Raw genomic sequence first — 22,509 nt, 5'->3', positions numbered from 1 at the left:
AAGTCTGTATTTGCAGTAAGAATGATGTCAGATATATGAGATATAAATATAAAAAACTTGCATACTTTGCTTACTTTTATTCTATTGTGTCATATGGGATCATATTCATCAAACTGAGCAAAAGTTTTTAGGATGCAAAAGAATCATTTGTGGTGTTAATTGAAGATCCTTTTCAAGGATCTTTGTATTCTAATCACTTCTTCTCAGTATATTCATTCCCTAATGCAATTTGTTGCAAGTAATACATTACTATTTCCAACCAATAGCTCAATACATAGTATCTATACTAGGAATAAAAAACCTACATAAAGACCTTTTTGATAGGCAACTCCTTCTACTCTATAGATGAATATCTTAACAGAGACTGTTAAGCCAGCTTAAGTGAAAATATCTGTTAGATTTCAGTTTTGACAGCACTTGGTCACAATAGTCAAGATTAGGCATTTTGTGTATGATAAATTTATTAATAGTGCATAACAATGTTTCATTCTGACAGCATGTTAATTCTGTAAATATTAGCTGCTCCAGTTTACCGCATTTGTATTCACCAATTTCGACAGTCTTCTGACAAATGATCAGTGTTGTAAGTATTATATTCAAATGTTTTATGTTATACTTTCTGACATGTTCCACACCAAAGAGAATCATCTAATTTTTTGGGTTTGTGGAACGAAAACTGAATCTAATCTAATCTGCACATAGTCATATCTCCCTCAATATCTTTCCCTTCAAGATAGCTGTATATTTTTCCTTGTATGTTGTATTTACCTTTTAGTCGTTCAAGTGTCTTATTTGTACTGGGTTTAGCAAGTGAAACCACATAAATATTAAACACTGATTCTTGCAAAACAGTTTCACACACAATTTAGAGAACTGCTTAACAATAAATAGACCTACTACAAATATGTGTTTAAATAAACAAGTTGCAGTGTCTGAATGTTGCAGTGCATTTCTTTACCTAACACTAAAAATGCCTCACACAAATAAATTCCACCCACTAATCAAACTGGTTCTACCCAGAGTAATTTTTTCACTTCTAGTTGCAGCCATGTTGCACTCCATTTCGCTGCAAAATATTAAATATGGTACTGGTATCTCAAAATTCAGTGCTCATGTCGCTGAGTCCGCACAGGATAAGGTGGCCCTTGTGCAGACATGAGTTTCTGACCGTAGTTCTGGGTGAGTCCATTTTGTCATGCAGGAGGGGAGACCGTCTCATTGTACTTCCACCTGTCAGCTAGTGCACGTCGAGTGAGCTCAGCGGTATACACGGCACGGCATCACATCTGCAATCACTATAGGGACAGGAAGAGTCCTGCATAGCCAGGCAAGAGAGATTATTTGCAATGTAATTACATTTATGCCAGATGAGGCAAAAGAGAGGAGACAAATCCCAGTAAAAAGCGTTCTAGAAAGAGTGCAGGCTGCTGCTGGTGTGTCACTTCAAACAATACGTAGAATAACGAAAGAGGGAGAAAAAGTAGTTGCCAGCAGTTCCAAGGGTTTCTCTGCTCCCGGAAAAAAGAGGAATAAAGAGAAAAAGATTTTACATTTAGATGATTTTGATGAACAAGTTGTGTGGAGACTGATACATAATTTCCACGTGACAAACAAACAGCGTCCCAAAAAAAAGGCACTTTATCCTGTAGTGAGAGAAAATACGTCTTTTACAGAGAGTATTTCTTCATTACGGCACCTACTTCAAACTTTAGGCTCCAGGTACGTTGGTTTTTTTAATGTCAATGTATTATTTATATGCGTCAATTTTTGTGTAATTAACCTGCTTAATATCTATCAGGTGGCGCAAAACAACAGATAACAGGAAGGTGCTTGTGGAACGTTTAGAAATACACACTAAACGTGTTGAATATTTAAAGAAAATAAAAAAGTACCGTGAAAAGGGTGGACCTATCATATATGTCGATGAAACCTATATTCACAGTTCGCATACAAGGCCCAAAGAATGGACAGATGGTGGCTCAAGTAAGGAAGTAAAGGCGCCACTTTCAAAAGGACAACGTCCGATTATAGTACACACAGGTAACAAAAATATCAGATAAGGACAAGTAGTTCTGTAGACTGTAACATATTAATGTGTCTAAACGTTAAAGGAAACATTCGCATTCTTCTGATCTACAATACTGTGGATCAGGAGATAGTGAGCATTCCTTTGCCCGCATCTCGTGGTCGTGCGGTAGCGTTCTCGCTTCCCATGCCCGGGTTCCTGGGTTCGATTCCCGGCAGGGTCAGGGATTTTCTCTGCCTCGTGATGGCTGGGTGTTGTGTGATGTCCTTAGGTTAGTTAGGTTTAAGTAGTTCTAAGTTCTAGGGGACTGATGACCGTAGATGTTAAGTCCCATAGTGCTCAGAGCCATTTGAACCATTTTTAGCATTCCTTTGAAATTTCAACATGTTCTTCAAAACAGCGACAGAAATAACGTCAGTGTTATTAACGCGTTTATGTCGTTTTTCTGATCACAGGAGGCAAATCAGGTTTTGTGCCAAAAACACTTTTAATTTTCAAATTCGGCACTAAAACAGGAGATTACCATGCAGAAATGAATGCTGAAAGTTTTTCAAGGTATTTGTTTTATCTTTTACTATCTGATTGTGGTACACATGTAAAGTAGTGTCATAATTAGACTGAATGACTATATTTGTTATCATGTGGCTGGAAAACAAGCTAATACCGAATGTGACGCAAAACTCCATTGTTATGCTTGACAATGATAGTTATCACAATGTTCTGCATGAAAAACCACCAACAATGCTTGGCAGGAGAGCTGACAATGCATATTGGCTAAATTCCCGAAACATTCAATTCGACCATGGAAGCACAAAGATCGAACTGCTTGCCTTAATGGGAAGCAACAAAACCACAAAGATTTACCCTGTGGTTAAACTTCTGGCACATTATGGTCATTCTGTTCTCCGTTTACCTCCTTACCATCCTGAACTAAATCCTATAGAAATTGTATGGGCTACGGTAAAGAACTGGGTGGGTACAAAGAATGTTATGTTCAAGCTGGAGGATGTGTGGAAGCTAGCAGAAGAAAAAATTTTCTACATTACTGTACACGAATGGGAGGCAGTTTGCAGGCATGTGGAAGAAACATAGGCAAATCAGGAAAAATTGACAGACGAACTGGAAGAAATGGTTATTGAGATATGTGCCAGCGATACTGATGACACTAGCGATGATTATGATGACGATGATGATGACTTCCAACCTTTCCAGTCTGAGGACGGTGAACAAATAAAAGATCAGTAGACAAACAACAGACGTTGTGCATTCTCTTTGTTTTACAGTCTGAACATGGTAGTCAGGGACGTCGCCCACTGCATGTATTATCAGATTAACTGTGAAGCATGTGAATTGTGACATGTGCTTCGTGATTTAGCATTGTCCTCTCTGATTGTTTAAGCACTATCCAGACGAATGCAGTAGAGTGACCACTAATGAAAACTCTTTCTATTTGCAGGTTCAACAGAAACGCCATACTTCCCGCATGCTCCACAAATCAGTCCATAACCTATATCGCAAACATTACATAACTAATGTTTAACTAACATGTATTTCGTAGCAAGATTTATAATGTTAATAATATAATAATAGAAATAATAAAATAATGTTCATAAAATTGGCTGTAGTACTTAAAAAAGCTTATTATTTTTATTATCTGGTGTGCAGTTCCTCCGCATTAGGCCAGATGGTCAAGCATAGGCTTCGCTGTAGGGCGGCACTTCCCCTGTACCGCTAAGTACTTCCCCTCGAGTGCTCGCTCACTGCCCATCTGCTACCCCCAGCACTACCGCTCCCACCACGCTTACCCAGCCGTTTGAGCATCTACTGGCCAATTTATCCTGCCTGCACTCTACACTTGAGACTGCAGTCTCACTGCTTCGATTAATGTGTCGTCATTTATTATAAATTTTAACAAAATAACAAAACTAAACAATTTATAGCAGATAACGACCAACAAACAACTGATATCAACCACGATGAAACGAAATGTGGAGTTCCGCCCATGACCTTGTCTGGGAAGAAATGAGCTTATGGATCACATGATCAGTAACGGACGGATGACGTCAGCAGTCAAAACTTTCATCCAGAGAAACCTTGACCGTGCCGTAACGTGACGTGACGTGACGTAACGGGACGGGACGGCACTGCCAGTGTGGATGCCAACGTTGGAAATGTATTGCAGATTGTTTTGCAGAGACGGGACTTCATATGACGGCCAGTGTGAATTGGCCTTCAGTCTGTCATCACAACTAAATCGAACGGTTTCAGACGAACGCCTATTCAAGGGCACTCATTTTAGCGACTCATCCACATGTTTCATGTAGATGACAAACGCCTTGGGTGTGCGAGAAACGAAGTGCGTATGGTGAGCATAGCGAAGTGCCAACTACTCGAAGTTCTTTGGCAAGTGCGCCGGTGGCATGTTATTGTCGTATGTAAATTGTTTACATGAGGAAAAGTGGACAGTTTTTGATGGGTGACATAAGGAGAAATGGATGGCAGAGATAGCTTATGTTGTTGCGAGTATATTAATCGCAACCAAGAAAGATACCACATGTTAGAGTGTTGTTGCAATTGTGAAGAACTTGATATCTGCGTTGACAGGTGAGATTGATGATAGTTCTGGAAAAAAGAAACTATATATGATGAACTTCAAACGTGCGAGATCCTAACATAAATCTAATGTAATTGATTTAAAAATCTTTGTTTTGCCTATAAGATGCCATTGAAGCTGAATTTAAATAGACAATGACATATATCTGTCGCAAAACGTAACGAGCATGATGCTACTGGTAACACAAAAGTTTTTACGTGTTATCTGGAGTTTCTGATTACTTACAATTCTCTTAACTTATATTCAGTACAGTTATTGGTACCCAAGAATACCAGAAAGTGTCATTCAGTCATCATCACATCGTTATGTATGGCATACCATCACGAAGAACGTGTGGGAAATTTAAACACTTACAGGAACAAAATGTTTACAGATTATAATTTACAAATAATTTTCCAGTAATATTGAATACTTACGAAGTAATCATATGCGAGGTAACGTATGACGCACTGACGTCGCATTGGTACAACGAATCGCATCTAAAACGATGTGTTATGCTGCACCTATGGACTGCGTTTATTTCTTCTTACACCTTGTTTCCCCTGCGGTACTGGTGTGTAACATTACATTTGCCATATATGATGGATGGTAACGAATGCAGAAAACAGTCAAAGATGTAAATTTAATTCAAGTGTGGTACAGTGAAATGACATTACAATAATATATTACAGTGAAAATTACAAAGTAACTTAAAATATGAAATCTAAGAGTTGCCATGTTGATACAGTTTAGTGGAATAATAGTCATTTAACACAAAATTCTTTAATTGAACTTACGGCCCACTGCACCATCTACATGACATTTAATATGCTGAGGTTGTTTTGATTGTTGAAGACATATGTACCCATGCATATGACTTTTCTTTTATACAAATTTTAACCCGTTTAAGTCTTTGTTGAAGTTGTTTTTGGACTTAGTTTTATATGTGGTTTACATACACACCACAGTTCTTTCCTAAGCATGGTACTATTACAGGTACTGCGCGTTGTCTTCCTCTGACTTGTCAGTTACAGGCAGACCCACAGTTTAGCATCAATTCTGAACACCAGTGCAGTTAGGCATCTTTTTACATTAACCAACAGTTCCAGAGGTGCAAAATGTAAACCGGTGAAACTTTTAGGAATTACTGGGAATCAAAGTCAAGATCTCTGTGAAGTAGTTTTCAGTTTATCCAGTTTCATTAGTTCTAGGCAGTGTGTTTTTCAACTATGGATGTGATATATCTGTAGTCTCAAAAGCTGATACTTTCTAGTTTTTGTATTTCATTGTATGAGAAACCCATTTTATATAGCTCTTGAGAAATACTTAAATTTAGGCCTAAGTGCGGGATCTTGACAAAAGGCAGTGATAATGTATTTGCTTAGAACTGTGGATAAAGTTTAAAGGAATTATTGATCATGTGCTGCAGAGATACATAATCAGTGGAACAGTTCATGATGGGAGGGATCCTCTATGATATATGGTTGCTGTAAAGAAATTTCTAAAGAAACAGATTATTGCATATGTTTAAACAAGCATAGAGCTGTGGCTAGAGAGATGCTAAATGAAATGTGTTTGACAGTTAGGAGAGCAATGCGTTAAGCCTTTAATGACGACTGTTGCAGAATATTGTCAAATGATCTTTCACAAAACCCAAAAAAATTCTGATCTTATGTAAAGGCTGTTAGTGGCACCAAAGTTAGTATCCAGTCTCTCATGGAAAACAGCAGCTGAAATTTAGGGTAGCAAAGCAAAAATAGAAATGCTTTACCCCATTTTCAAATATTACTTTACACAGGAATACTCAGTAGAGTTGCCCAGATTAATCCTTGTACCACTGAAAAGATGAGTGAAATTAGTGTTATTGGCAGTGACATTGAGAAACGGTTGAAATCATTTAAACTGCTCAAGGGTCAGATAAAACTGCTGTCAGATTCTGTACTGAATTTGCAGATGCGTCAGCTGCTCAGTGACCTATAATCTGTTACAGATCTCTCAAACGGAAAACTGTGCCCAGTAGATAGGAGAAATCATAAGTCATATCCATTTACAAGAAGGGTAATAGAGAAGATCTTCAAAAGTACTGCTCAGTATCTTTGACGTCAATCTGGTGTAGAATCTTAGAACATACTCTTAGCTCAAATATAAGGAGGTATCTTGAACACCAACCAGCACAGATTTTGGAAACATGGAACATGTGAAACCCAACTCCAACTTTTCAGGCATGATGTACTGAAAGCTTTGGATGTAGGCAATCGAGCAGATGCAGTAGCCTATTTATTATTCATGAAAAGCGTTTGACTCATTGTCACATGTGTTACATCTGTGTTGCAGAAGTCTCAGAGTCCACCCGTCTGCATTGACCCATGACATCATCAGTGTGGTGGAAATGGCTATTCTAAGTGTCTGCAATATGGCGCCTATGATGTCAACACACAAATGCAGCAGCAAACACGAAAATACATAAAAATAAGATGATAACATCTCCCTCCAAAAATACGATCAATCTAATGGGGCTACCATGGGAAATTGGGGTTTTAGGGTGGGGACAAGCTAAATATAACAGTAAAAAACACACCACAATCCCAAAACACACAAAATGGCAAACAAAAGAAAAAAATTACAATATTGTGCTACACCAACAAAATCTACAGGAATTGGACACTTTCCCTGACCTATAAAGGTCAACCACAGCTAAAACTATGAAAATTGAAGTCGGTCATTTCCCTTGTCTTATATAGATCAACCACAACTATTGATACCAAAAAACCAACACGTACAACCATGAAAAATAAAACCAAAACCACAACACCTAAAAAAATCTAAAAATCCAACATCCCTACATAAATTAAAACACATTCACTAGACCATTAATACCAAAACATCACAACCCGAGAAGAATAGCCCCCCCCCCCCCCCCCCCCCCAAAAAAAAAAAAAAATTCAACTTAGCAGCAACATATGCCGGAGCTGTAAACTAGGTTGGTCACCCCAGTCTCTAGTCTGAGATGACTACACTTCACAATCCCAGCAATCAGTCCATATAACTGGAGGAATGTAATAACAGACATGTCCTCCCCCATCTCCGACCGCAACAGAGTTATGTTATATTTCATCATCATACCCACACCTAACAACAGAAGCCACGCAGTAAACTAAACGCGTTACTGCACCACAAACAGCAAACCAATAACACCTCATGAAAACACCAAACATGTAAACTAAAAAAAATATTAATTCATGACTCACTGAAAAAACTTCCAAACCTTACTACAAGCACTTCCAATGACATCACATATCCAACACCAAGGCTCAAATGAAGCTAATACAACACATTGCACTCAGTATATGCACACACACCACCAGAGGGCACCATCAAACACAACAAGACGACATTTAGAAACACAACCAACACACAAACTCTGTGCTGTAATGACATCACACACCACAACACCCTTACGTCGTTGGTCAAAGCAGACGAGTGGAATCTGATGCTTCATTGACCTTATCAACAGTATGACCATATACGTATCAAGCAACATTTGTGAATGATTTTTTGCTAGGGAGGATGCAGCAAATTGTATTGGATGGAGGGTCATAAGCATATGTAGAAGTATCTTTGGGTGTGCCCCAGTAAAGTGTGTTGGTGCCCTTGTTCTTCATGTTGTATATTAATGAAATTGCAGACATTATTAATGTAGTGACGTAACAAGACTGTTACGCCACACGGGAGTAGCCAAAAGAAAGGCAGGCACGCGTACACACACACGCCGACGGGCGTGAAGTCTGGAACATGAGAACTTATAAATGAATAAGAAGAAAAGTAGGTAGATGCTTTTTACTTATCTTTTATTTAGGCCTTGGAATACATCTCTCTTGAATACTTGTAAGCTATAGGCACTGATACCACTGGCGCCTTGCTAGTTCGTTGCCATTAACTTAGCTGATGGCTATTCTGTCTCTCGGCTAATGAGAGAGAAAGGCTTCGTACAACTGGGCGATAGCTAGGTTCGCGTACAACTGGGCGGTAGCTTGGTTCTCGTACAACTGGGGTCGAGTCCACTCTCGTATCACGAGACCTGCCTTGGTGGTGGCGCTAGGTCTGCGATCACAGTGGCGACACGCGGGTCCGACATGTACTACATGGACCGCGGCCGATTTAAACTACCACCTAGCAAGTGTGGTGTCTGGCGGTGACACCACAATTAATAGCAATCTCAGACTTTTTGCAGCAGCTATGTGTCTGAAAGAAGCTGTATAACTATTCAGTGATTTCAGAGGTTGGTAACTTCCTTTAAATGTTCAGAAACCTAAAGTTGAGCACATCACAAAATGAGAAAACATTGTATCCTATTACTACAATATCAGTGAGTCACTGTTGGAATCACTAAACTTGTACAAATAACACTTTGTGGGGATATGAAATGGAATGAACAGCAGCTCAGTTGTGGGTAAAGCAGGAGGCAGACTTAACTTTATTTTTACAATACTGAGGAAATGCCTTCGGTCTACAAAGGGGATTACTTAAAAACGACCTCAATGACTCATACTAGAACATTGCTCTAGTTTGTGGGAAATGTATCATACAGGACCAACAGGGGCCATTGGGCATATGCAGAGAAGGGCAGCAAGAATGGTCACAGTTTGTTTGATTTGTGGGAGTGTGTCACAGAGGTGCTGAAGAAAATGAACTGTCAGACTCTTGAGCATAAATATGAACTGTCCCAAGAAAACTTACTTAAAAAAACTTTCAAGAACTGACTGTAAATAGCTCTAAGAATATACTACAGCCCCTTACATATCACTCTCATAGGGACTGTGAGAACAAAGTTAGACAAATTACAGCATACACACACAGGCATTCAGCAAGCATTCTTCCTTCACTCCATACGTGAATGTAACATAAAAAATCCAAATAACTGGTACAATGGGATGTACCCTCTGCCATACACTTCACAGTGGTTTGCAGAGTATAGACATAGATGTATCACAATATAAATATTTCAATAGCTATCTTTTCAGTAAGAGGACTTCTGGGTGATTTCATCTCAAATTATACAGGTCATGTCAACTCGTGGTCATGAATTTCTCTGGAAAAAAAAAGTATATTAGGCCTCTATATCATAAATGTTAAGAAATAAAGTATTTTCGCTTTATCTTAATTTTTGTGAATCATACACCCCTTTGAAAAATATATATTTTGTAAATAACTCTTTAAAAATCTAATAAACTAAAAGTACTGGAAACATGGCAGGTGTTTTGCATTAAAGCTCCCTCTTATTGTGTTGAAATTTAGTTGACACCCACACACTTATGGGCTTCCTGTAACTGACAAATTTAAGACAAAAAATAACAAAATTTAAGTTAATTTTTCCACTTAAATATTTTTTTTTTATATAATTTGGAAATTCCTTGAATGATATCTTTTCTGTATTACCGGATACAAAACGGTACCTTCTATGCTCCAACTGTCTGTAATATGTAATTATTTTTTACTAAAAATGTAAAAAATTGCATTATTATGAGTTTTTATGAATTATCTACTGGAAAACCTCCATCCAAAACTTTTGAAAGTTACATAAAATATTGTTTGGATAATACGTTTGTAGTCAGAGCAAACGCAGTGGGCAATATTTTTCCGCATAAAGCGTTAAAAATTTTTCATCATTCTGCGCACTTCGCATTACTGAATTTCTAGTATAAAATATGGATGTTGGCAACAATGTTTCCAGTCTCTTCTGTTAATGATAAACGAGTGAGAGCTTGCACATAAACCATTCTTCATCAAGTTTTGTGTTTGGTTTGAACGTTTTGGTAGATACAGTAGGAAATACAGTAGTGAAAGAGTGAGGAATGTGGACTGTGAAAAAAGACACAATAAGGTGGTGTTTAAGAAAAGTAAAAAATGCTTCACAGTTGTTGGAAATCTGTCAGAGGGTATTGCATAAATATCTTGGTCCTCACATCACAGTATTACCATCACATCCATTCTGCAGGAATTGCTACAATTACTATAGAAGAAATTTAGTGACAATCCGCCTGAATGATCACCATCGCACAAATGTGAACTGCAGAAGACAGTGCAGATATTTATATTGCTGGACATGAAGTTGTTGACGTGTTGAATGTTAGCATTTTTGCTGTAGCCCCTACTACATCCCCCCCTTAAACATCCGGGAAAAGTAAGAAGCACAAGAAGAAAACAGTATGTTAAAAAAAAGGTGGAAGAAATTGAAACAAGTTTTACACAAGCATCTGCAAAACTTTGTGAAGTGTATAACGTAGATGCACTTAGTGGTACCTGAAGAATGTGCACAAAATGTGTTGTGTGGTTTCTAAACTAAATACTGATACCTCAGCAGCCACCTACACTGAGAAGGTACAGTTACTGACACTGATACCATGTAGCTACTCTAAGTGGCAGATACAGAACTACATACCCACTCCATCACATTATCTGATTTCAAAAGCTAGTAAAATAAAGAATGAGCTTTTTGGCATGCCTAGATTCTTACTATGGGCATCTGTTGCAAGATGAAATGCGTACTGTTGCTCAGGAATATTACCTGAGTGTTGACAAAGTTTGCAGCAGGCAAAGTCATAACCAGGTGATGTTATCTCTGTTAGTGAAAATGGTGAAATAGGTAAAAAGATATATGACAAGACCAATAAGAGAAGCATATCTCCTAATGAAAAAGGAGAACCCAAATTTAAAAATAGGTCTCAAAAAATTCTACTCCTTATGACCAGAAAGGGTAAATGCCAGCCAGTGAAGGAAGTATGCACATGTATTTACTGCACTAATTTGAAACTTACTTGTTTCACCGTGAGCAGTGCCACAGGAAAGAAGTACACAGAGATGGACCAGATGCTTTTGTGTGTATGTAACAAGCTGCAAAATAAATGTTGATTGCAGGAGTGTGCAATGTGTCCTGGTGCTGAAGTGATGACTGTTGGAGCATTACACCTTGAGGATAGTGACAATAACATAACCTATATGTTGTGGGAGGAAGGAGAGTTGGCGGAGAAGACAGTAGAGCCAGAAAAAATTGTTACAGAGGTTAGGCATTGGGTCGTGAAAGGAACAGCTCACCATCATAACCAGAGGATTCAGAGGCAAGCCATAGCAGAAGTAAAATCAGCCACATCCCAGAATACTGACACATTAGTTCATTGCCACTTTGCTGAGAACTGTCTGTTGCTTTGCAGGACGAAATTCAAAATTACCACTTCCACCCATCACAAGTATCAATTTTCACTTGTGTTGCCCACTTCCTTGGAACATCACACTGTTTTGCTATTGTCAGCAATCTCATTCATGACAGTGCACATGCGTGCTAAGCTGTCAGCATGATAATTGATGACATAGCATCTAGAGGCTATGCATTTCCTAAACATGTGTATGTTATTGATGGTGCAGCATCTCGTTTTAAAAACTGCTTTCAGATTTATGAGCTTGGTCAACACTGTAGTACAGAAATTAAGACAAAGAAAAGATATTTTCAGCAACAGGCCATGGAAAAAGTGCATGTGCTGGGGTAGAAGCTCTCTGTAAATACCTTGCAACAAGATGCTGGTGGATTTGCACACACCATATCAACATAAGTAACAAATATGAAACTCATAATTCTAAATGAAAGTACATTAAGAGAACTCCGTTTAAAAAGTATGGTCTGCTATGAAGCCTGTGATAGGAATTCAATCAAGTCACCACTGGGTTGCATTCCAGAGTAGCACATACATTGCAAGAACGGTTCTCCACAAAATGCAGCCTGTTACTGCGTGTGAAATGCAGAGACCACAGTATACGTTAGCATACTTTGAAGTAAGCCACTTCATTTCTTGTGTGTATGACAGTCAGTGGTTGGTGGGACAGATAATAATGCGTCTCATGAACTGCAAGATATAACTGTCTCCTCTATGTTACCTCATGGTCCTGCTAATGCTTTCAAATGACTATCGTCAAAAAATCAGTTTGCAGTTTCTATTTCCCAAGCATTGCTCTTGTTGCATCATCCTTGTCTGTGTGCAAATTCAGCTCAGCTATGCAAGTTCAAGCAGATGAAAAACAAACAAACAAATGAAGTCTTTTCAACAATGCAATGTTAATTGTTACATTGTAGGCAATTTTAATTCATGGAAAATCATGAAGTAGAATCATGACAGAAGACAATAATAATTTGTGAATAATATCATAAAAAGAAAAGTGGATATTAATATTCTATATTCTTATAAAATGCTTTCGAACAAAATTATGAATTCTTTTCCCACTCACTTATAATGTTGTAAGGTAATTATTTTGAGTCAGAAATACCAGTTTTGCATGAAATTTCCTTAAAATCAGCAACTGGTTTAAATATTGAAGTGTCCATGATTTTTTGACTGTGAGAGTAGAGCTAGGTCTACCTAAAAAAAAAAATTTCACATTTTATACAGACAAGTATTGCCCACTCTGATTGTGCATTCCATAAGTGACCAGCTAACATATCATGAAATTTTTGTAACGTGTAGGATGGGGATTTTGGAAAGTAATTTCTAAATAACAAAAAAATTTCAGATTATTTTATCTTTATGTACAAATATTTTGAGTTCAAGAATTTCATGCATTAATGTCATAGCTGACAGTTGCCAGTCCTGCTTTATCATTGCTCAAGACAGTTAACACCCTGTGACTATTCATATTTTCAAAACATAGTTTTGAAATTTGCAAAATGTTACTAATGTTCATCGTTTGCCTCACCAAAAAAAAAAATCTCACTTTTGGTTTTTTCATTAAAATTTTTCAATTTTCCCATTCATTAAGACATTTTCACAAATACTTTCATTTAGAGAGGTCAGCAGCGTTTTAACAAATCATCAGAAAATCAAAATATTGTAGTTTTGGAGAGGTGTGGAACTTTAACGTATATTTTTCTCAGCAAACTTTGAAATAGTGAAGTCACACATTCACTCTTAACCAGTATAGTTTTGAAATGAAATCGCCCTTATTGTATTTTTCGTTATTTTTTTTAAATTCCTATGCCTGTATCGTTTGCGAGAGAGAGAGAGAGAGAGAGAGAGAGAGAGAGAGAGAGAGAGAGAGAGAGAGATGAAAAGAAAATCTTCTGAAGCTTAAAATGGAAAATAATTTTGGTATATCAGAAACAACAGCAGACCTAATATTGAGTGTTATGGTGCACCATCTCTAATTGCTTCAAATTTTGAGTGCCCGTCATTATGCAGTTGTGGCAGGTATGAAGGACAGAAGGTTATTATCTGAGTCTGAACTTCAAATGTGTGTGACCACTATAGATTGAAGGCATTTGTTTCACATCCACTAGATCAAGCCAACACAAATTAGTTGTACTGAAGATTGTACACATTCAAATAGACTCTTGACTTTTGCTTTCAATCCACCATCTGTTATTTTTAATTTTCATAAATATAGGTTCTCCTCCAACAATCACTTCTCTACATGCAGCTTTTATTCCAAGTGTCCTTGAAATCACAGCAAAATAAAAGCCACCAAGGAAATAAATCTATCACTACCCTTTAGTTGGTACCAATAAAAAATCCATAGTGCCATAAAACATATGCTTGCACTCTAAATTTTCTGTTTTGCCAGTCAGTAGATAATCATACCGGCTTACAAAATATCCCATCTCATCTTTGAAACTCAGTAAGTTACTTCCTGAAAAGACTGTTGGTTTGAGTGCTACATACTGTCACATCCCTCTCCAATTACCACCTCAGAAACAAAGTCATAGAAATAAAAAGCTGCTGACCTATTGGTGTGTCATAGTTAAGGAATGAGTAAAGTCAATTCAGGATTTTGTGAAACATTACATTTTTTTTCATATACCAGTATGATGTTAAACTGAATTGAAGTAACATAATATTGTTGCCTTTGCCCTTGGCATAAATGTGCCCTAATTTCTAACTGAAATCAACTGTAGACATGTACAGTTTTCAAAATTCATATAATTATCAAGAGTCAGTATGGTACTGAAGACACTTTTCGAACATGGAAGTGTCAAAAACTTATAAATTTTAATTTAATTTACTTTCAGTTGAAAGTCTGCCATCTCCAGAATGAGACTAAAATTGATGTCCTCTAGTATATATACAAGGACCTGCTTCATTAATTTTTGTTGTTTGTGTGATCTAGTTAATATATAAGGTGAAAAAAGTTACATACGTGCACTCACTGTGCCATATTGAAGTGTGGATAAGTTTTGGTTTGTCCCGCTCTTTGTTTCCTCCGTTGTTGAAATATATATAATCAGGTGATTTGCAGTAGTAGTGGCTAATAAGCTACATTTCTAATTAAATTTTCAATCTGAAGGGGGTCTGCAACATCTAGCGAATCAGGTGGGTGGTCAACAGAGACCATTGCATCCGAATATATGACTTCACTTGGAACCATAGACAAGCAGGCAAAGGCTCCATGGAAATAGTTTTCTTGTGTTGTGCTTAATAATGAAAACAATGTATTATTACCAACAAATACCAGTAAGGAATAAGTATACTGAAGAATGAGTGTTAGGTCTCAAACATAACTTCAGTATTACATCCTCTCTTAGCTTATGTATGGGGAGTGTGATATAGTTGGTTGAAAAGCTGTGGATAGAAAGTGGCTGCTTTCCATATGATACAACAGAAATTACTGTAAATGTATTTATGTTGTAACTGCATCTTTGATTTCAAACTATGCTTCAGATTAAATACATATTTTTGCTGCTGCATTTAACTGTAATTGCCATTTCCTGCCTTTATTCAAATAAGCCAAGTACGCATCACAATGCTAAATTGTTTTGCCAGATCCAGATCTTATTTGCCAAGAAATCAATCATTCTCTGGCTGTGCAGTTACCTTTTTTTCTCTGCAAGCATCCATAGAGTGGTTTTCTTCTTAACTGGAATCCAGTAATCTTTCATAAGATAATTTCTTGTATAGCATTTTTTTGTACCTACTATATATGCTCCACTTTCAAAAACCCCTCCCACCATGCTACAGAACCCAGAGCCTAAAGAGACCCGCAATATAGTTATTAACCTATCCACTAAAAGCCTCAGTCAGTCCTTTCCAAATGTGACACCTTTTGCCACACTCCCAAATTCAATCATGCTGGGCTTTTTAAAGACCTTTCCTTCTCATGGTCATTGCAGTTGAAACACCTTTTCACCACTAACCCTGCACCATTCATTTTACTCTTGCATCTTACCATGAATCATCCCCCGATAATTCTCCAGAATTTCCTAAGCTCAAATCTTGCTTCACAATGTTTCCCCAAATCCCTCAACATGTAAACCAACCTCACATCTACCGAAATAACCATGATAAGAACTGATTCCATCTTTATAATCCCACCTTCTGACAAGGCTCCACAACTGTTGTTGTGAAATGCAGAGGCTACCTAGCTGAGGCCTCCACCAACAGTCAGACATGTCCACCAAAGCCTTGCCACAGGGACCCTGTTCCAGAAGTCCAACATGATCACTCCCTATGGGTTCGGGGGTTAGAATAGGCCGGAGGTATTCCTGCCTGTCGTAAGAGGCACACTTTTCGGCTATATGAGTTCAGGTCCCATTCTATGACCAGCCACTTTCAAAATTCTACAGAAGTGCGGGCCATATGGTGAAGAACGGCTTATGTGGTGCATGAATGCACTTAGATTCGATCTCCTGAATATCTTGTTCTGGCTTTGCTTCTCCACCTGCGATTTCAACTATTTGGGCGAGGACACTTTCCGGGGTATGTCATCTGCTTCTGTTGTTTCCTGTCCTCATCCCCCCCCCCCCCCCCCTGCGCCACAGGTAGCCCCCTGACAACACAGGCATCGCACTGCTGATGCCTGAGCTGTAAACTCCCCATGTATGCCAAGGAGTAGATGCCTGTCTTCCTGGGTCATCAGGACTCCCGGCAACGGCCATCATGCTAGTTGGCCTATGCTGTGGGTGGGTGGTGCCCATGGGGAGAGCCCCTGATCAGAGTTGGTGGCATCAGGGCAATTGACCTGCAATGAAGCGGACTAAGTCATCTCTTACTGGTGACCGTATGGCACCAGTGTCTCTAAGAAGGGCAAGATAGAATACAATGTCGACAGGTATTGACACTAAATCGTTTCCCTCCCTCACTACACCATGAGAGGAACGTAGAGCTACAGAACGGAGACAGCCATATTTGCCTTGGTTTCTAGTCTGTAGCAGAACTGATGGGGACTCTTTTCTACTGACGAAGCCTCAGTTTTTCGTTGAACACCTTGAGGATAAGTTTGGAGAACGGACAGTGCTGTCCAAGATGCGAAACGGCACAATCTTGATTTAGGCAGAATCCCCAGCCCAATCTCGAGCATTACTCACCTGTGACAAGCTGGGTGATATTTCTGTTTCCGTCACTCCCCATAAAAGCCTCAACATGGTCCAGGGTGAGATTTTCACTCTGCAGAGGAGTGTGCGCTGATATAAAACTTCCTGGCAGATTAAAACTGTGTGCCGGACCGAGACTCGAACTCGGGACCTTTGCCTTTCGGGGGCAAGTGCTCTACCAACTGAGCTACCCAAGCACGACTCATGCCCCATCCTCACAGCTTTACTTCTGCCAGTACCTCATCTCCTACCTTCCAAACTTTACAGAAGCTCTTCTGCGAACCTAGCAGAACTAGCACTCCTGGAAGAAAGGATATTGTGGAGACATGGCTAGCCACAGCCTGGGGGATGTTTCCAGAATGAGATTTTCACTCTGCAGCAGAGTGTGCGCTGGTATGCTTCCTGGCAGATTAAAACTTGCCTGCGAAAGGCAAAGGTCCCAAGTTAGAGTCTCCATCCGGCACACAATCTGCCAGAGGGTTTCATGGTCCAGGGGATTATTTTCCATCATGCAGTCTGATTATGAGCTCCGCACCAATTTACAACGGTGGAGTGTTAATTTCATCCGGAGCGTTTACAGGGGACCCAAAGATAGCAGGGTTGCTACCAGTGCCTTCATTTTGGCCTTTGAGGGTGATTCATTGCCTGAAAAGGTCAAGGTGATGGTTTACCCCTGTGACGTTAAACCATATGTCCCTCCCCCTATGTGGTGCTTTAAGTGCTGGGAGATTGGTCACATGTCGTCCTGCTGCACTTCCAGAGCCACATGTTGAGACTACGGACGTCCACTGCACCCAGATACTCCATGTGCGCCACCTCTCAATTGCATCAACTGTGGAGAGCACAACTCCTCCTGCTAGCCAGACTGTCTAGTACTCCAAAAGTAGCAGAAAATTATGGAATACAAGAGCCTGGACCGATTGACTTACACAGAGCCTAAACTTAAATTCGAAATGTTACATCCCATTCAGTTGACGTTGACATATGTTGCAGCTACATCACCATCTCCGTCCCAAGTGCCAGTGTTTTCTCATTATGTGCCATGAACAGTGGGCCCTTCGAGCCACCAGAATACATCTGCCCCTTGGTGGTAGGGGTCAAATCTCCCTCTGTTGCTCCCAAAGCACCTACTTTGGGAGCAAGCCCCCCCCCCCCCCCCCCCCAAATGCAGGGGACATCGGTCCCTTCTCCTCAGCCGAAGAAGCAACAGCCTCTCGTGTGGAAGGGGTCCCTTGGGGCCCTCTCTTCCAAGGTCTCCACTAGTGCCATGGCAGACACTCACCAGTGGATCAAGGAGCCAAAAGCTGCTGGACGAAGAGGTTGGCAGTCTTCCTCCATGTCTGAAGCTGCTTCGGAGAAATCTTCCAAGCAAGCCCCTAAAGCGAAGTGAGAGAGCAAGCAAACTAAGAAGAAGTCTGCTAAGAAGCAGGACCCTCTGGTCATCCACCATAGAAAAAAAATGGCTACAAAAACTTAGTCGGAGGCAGCAGGTGACCCTGAGGCATAACCTGCCTCCTTGCAAACTTCATGCCTTCCCAGCCTCACGATAACGTCACCCACCAGTGGAATTGTGGTGGTTTTTTCCACCACCTGGCTGAGCTACAGCAACTGTTAAGCTTTACACCTGCTTTCTGCATTGCCTTCCAGGAAGGCTGGTTCCCGGCAATGTGGACCCCTACCCTCCGTGGCTATAAGGGATATTACAGGAACCGTAGCAACAATAATAGTGTGTCAGGTGGAGTTTGTGTCTGTGTCCTGAACTCAGTATGCAGTGAACCTGTGCCCCTTCAAACCCCTCTTGAAGCTGTAGCTGTCAGGATAAGGACGACACAGGAAATAAATGTCTGCAATGTATATCTTCCTCCAGATGATGCAGTATGTCTGAATGCATTGGTTGCACTGATTGATCAACTCCCTAAACCTTTCGTACTTTTGGGAGATATTAACGCTCATAACCCATTGTGGGGTGGCACAGTTCTTACTGTCGAAAATTTGCTGTCACAACTCGATCTCTGCCTCTTAAATACTTGGGCCACCACACATTTCAGTGTGGCACAGGGCATATATTCGGCCATTGATCTCTTGGTTTGCAGTCCTGGCCTTTTCCCATCTATCCACTGGAGAGCACATGACAACCTGTGTGGTAGTGACCATTGCCCCATCTTCCTGTCACTGCCCCGGCATCAGGACCATGGACACCTGCCCGTATGGGTTTTAAACAATGCGCTCTGGGAAACTTTCACCGTTGAAACTCCCACACACGGTAACATTGATGTGGTGGTTGAGCAGGTAACTATAATGATCGTTTCTGTGGTGGAAAATGTGATCCCTCATTCTTTAGGGTGCCCCCGGTGAAAGTTAGTCTCTTGGTGGTCACCGGAAGTTGCTGAGGCAATTAAGGAGCGTCGGTGAGCTCTACTGTGGCATAAGCGGCACCCTCCCCTGGAGCACCTCATAGCCTATAAATGGCTCCGTGCCTGCGTTTGCCAGCTTACCATGAGGCAGAAACAGGAGTGTTGGGAGAGGTAAGTGTCGATCTTTGGGTGGCATACTTTACCTTCCCAAGTCTGGGCAAAGATCAGAGTTTTTAGTTACTAGACCCCAACAGGTGTTCTTGGTGTTAACATAAATAGTGTGTTATCTACCGACGCAAATGTGATTGCCGAGCACTTTGCTCAACTCTATACTCGCGCCTCTGGGTCGGAGAATTGGCCCCCAGCCTTTCGCACTCTCAAATGGCAGATGGAAGCGAGAGTCCTCTCATTTACTACACACCACAGTGAACCCTGTAATGCCCCATTTACAGAATGGGAACTCTCAGTGCCCTTGCACATTGCCCCAACGCAGCTTCTGGGCCCAATCTGATCCACAGTCAGATGATTAAACATCTCTCGTCTGACTACAAGCGAAAATTTCTCATGATCTTCAACCGGATCTGGTGTGATGGTGTCTTTCCATTGCACTGGCGGGAGAGCACCATCATACCACTGCTCAAACCTGGCAAAAACCTGCTTGATGTGGATAGCTATCGGCCTGTCAGCCTCACCAACTTTCTTTGTAAGCTGCTGGAACATATGGTGTGTTGGCATTTGATTTGGGTCCTGGAGTCTCGTGGTCTACTGGCTCTGTGCCAGGGCGGCTTCCACCTGGGTCCCTCTACCACTGATAATCTTGTGTCCTTCGAGTCTGCCATCCGAACAGCCTTTTCCAGATGCCAACACCTTGTTGCCGTCTTTGTTGATCTATGAAAAGTGTATGACACCACCTGGCGGCATCATTTCCTTGGCACATTATATGAGTGGTGTATTCGAGGCCTGCTCCGGTTTTTATCCAGAATTTCCTGTCGCTCCTTACTTTCTGTGTCCAAGTTGGTGTCTCCCATAGTTCCCCCCCATATCCCGGAGAAGGGGGTCCCAGAGGTCTCTGTATTGAGTGTATCTCTATTTTTAGTGGCCTTTAACAGTCTTGCAGAAGCTGTAGGGCCGTCCGCCTCACCCTCTCTGTATGCAGACGCCTTTGCATTTTGTATTGCTCCACCAACACTGGTGTTGCTGAGCAGCGCCTACAGGGAGCCATCCAAAGGCGCAGTCATGGGCTCTAGCCCATGGCTTTCAGTTTTCATCCGCAAAGTTGCGTGTGTCGTACCATTCGTCTGGAACCAGATCTTTACCTTACTGATGATCCCCTCACTGTAGTGGAGGCGTATTGATTTTTAGGATTGGTTTTTGACACCTGATTGACTTGTCTTCCTCACCTTCGTCAGCTTAAGTGAAGTGCTGGCAGCACCTCAATGCCGTCCTCTGCCTGAGCAACACCAACTGGGGTGCAGATTGCCCTACGTTGCTGTAGCTCTACAGAGCCCTTGTTCAATCCTGCCTTGACTATGGGAGTCTGGTTTATGGTTCAGCGGCATCCTCAGCATTGCGCTTACTCGACCCAGTGCACCACTGTGGCGTTCGACTAGCAACAGGAGCTTTTAGAATGAGTCCGGTGACCAGCATCCTTGTGGAGGCTGGAGTTCCTCCATTGCAGGTCAGGCGTGCAAAACTGCTCGCCAGTTACGTTGCACACGTTCGTAGTTCTCCTGGGCGTTCGGATTACCATCTCCTTTTCCCACCCACGACGGTTCATCTCGCGCATCGCGTCTAATCCCTTCTATCTGAACTGGAGTCGTTGCTTTTACCACCTATACTTGAAGTCCAATCGCGTACACTTCCCTGGTGTACACCTAGGCCACGGCTTTGCCTGGACCTTTCACATGGCCCAAAGGACTCAGTTTACCCCGCAGCTTTCCGCTGTCACTTCATTCTGATTCTTGACATGTACCAATGCCGTGAAGTGGTTTACACTGACGGCTCGATGGCCGATGGCACGTCAGCTTTGCATATGTCCATGGAGGACATATTGAACAACATTCTTTGCCTGATGGCTGCAGTGTTTTCACTGCAGAGTTGGTTCATGCTCTGGGGAATAATTTCTTCTGTGTACTGACTCCTTGAGCAGCCTACAAGCTATTGACCAGTGCTACCCTCATCATTCCTTGGCAGCAACCATCCAGGAGTCCATCTATGCCCTGGAGTGGTCCGGTCTTTCAGTGGTGTTTGTGTGGACCCCAGGACACATCGGAATCCCAGGCAACGAACTTGCTGACAGCATTCGTTTTTACGTCATAAGGTTTTTCGGCTTTGGGAGATGGAATGGCATAGTCTCAGTACACACAACAAACTGTGTACCATTAAGGAGACTATGAATGTGTGTCAGTCCTCCACGTGTGCCTGTCGCAGGGACTCTGTGGTTCTCTGGTGGCTCTGCATTGGCCATGCTTGGGCATTCCACAGCTACCTCCTGACCCATGAAGGACCTGCCTCAGTGTCGATGCGGCACTCGGTTGACAGTGGGCCATATTCTGGTGCACTGTCCCGCTTCGATTGCTCTGTGACAAAATCTTCGCTTACCAGACTTGTTGCCGCTAATTTTATCTGACAACGTCTCATTGGTCGATTTAGTTTTACGTTTTATTCATGAGGGTGGGTTTTATCATTTGATCTAAGTTTTAGTGCATGTCTTTTGTCCCTCTGCGTCCTCCACCCTAGTGCTTTTAGGGTGGAGGTTTTAATGTGTTGCAGAGTGGCTGGCTTCTCCTTTTTATTCTCATGGTCAGCCAGCCACGGTAATCTGTTTTGTTGTTTTAATCTCTTCTACCTGTTTCTTGTGTTTCTGTGGTTTTCTTCTCCTGTGGTTTTCCCTTTAAGTGTTTGTTGCCCTTCCATAGTCCTTGTGGTTTTTCCTTTCTCTCCATTTTGTGTTGTCAGTCTTGCTTGTTTTACTCTCACCCTTGTGGATTGTTTTATTCAGAACAAGAGATCGATGACCTAGCTGTTTGGTCCCTTCCCCCCTCTTTTAAACCAACCAGCCAGATCTCAAGTCCCTCCTCAAATCTCAAGGCTCACCCCAAAATCTCTTCTGAGTGTGTCCCCCTCACCTTCATCACTTCCCAGACTCATACCTCATATCGGGATTCCCCAATGTGGATGGCTACTAAGC

General features: G+C 41.1%; 1 protein-coding gene and 1 non-coding gene across 3 annotated transcripts in view; one reads left to right on the top strand and one right to left on the bottom strand.

Moving 5' to 3' along the window:
• Positions 1–4,148: 4,148 nt before the first annotated feature.
• LOC124802619 (palmitoyltransferase ZDHHC23-B) overlaps positions 4,149–22,509 on the top strand; it is a 71,829-nt gene continuing 53,468 nt past the window's right edge. For both annotated transcript variants that reach the window (XM_047263507.1, XM_047263506.1), the window contains exon 1: positions 4,149–4,630. In XM_047263507.1, coding sequence (XP_047119463.1) covers positions 4,518–4,630 — 113 coding nt within the window. In that variant the 5' untranslated portion in view covers positions 4,149–4,517. The remainder of the gene's footprint in view (positions 4,631–22,509) is intronic.
• Positions 17,089–17,163, bottom strand: Trnas-cga. Its single transcript has one exon. It is a non-coding gene; the product is annotated as a tRNA-Ser (tRNA).

The sequence above is a fragment of the Schistocerca piceifrons genome, chromosome 6 (assembly GCF_021461385.2).
Source record: "Schistocerca piceifrons isolate TAMUIC-IGC-003096 chromosome 6, iqSchPice1.1, whole genome shotgun sequence".
NCBI lineage: Eukaryota > Metazoa > Arthropoda > Insecta > Orthoptera > Acrididae > Schistocerca > Schistocerca piceifrons.
The sequence above is the reverse complement of the archived record's forward strand: the minus strand, read 5'-3'. Positions and strand labels throughout refer to the sequence as shown.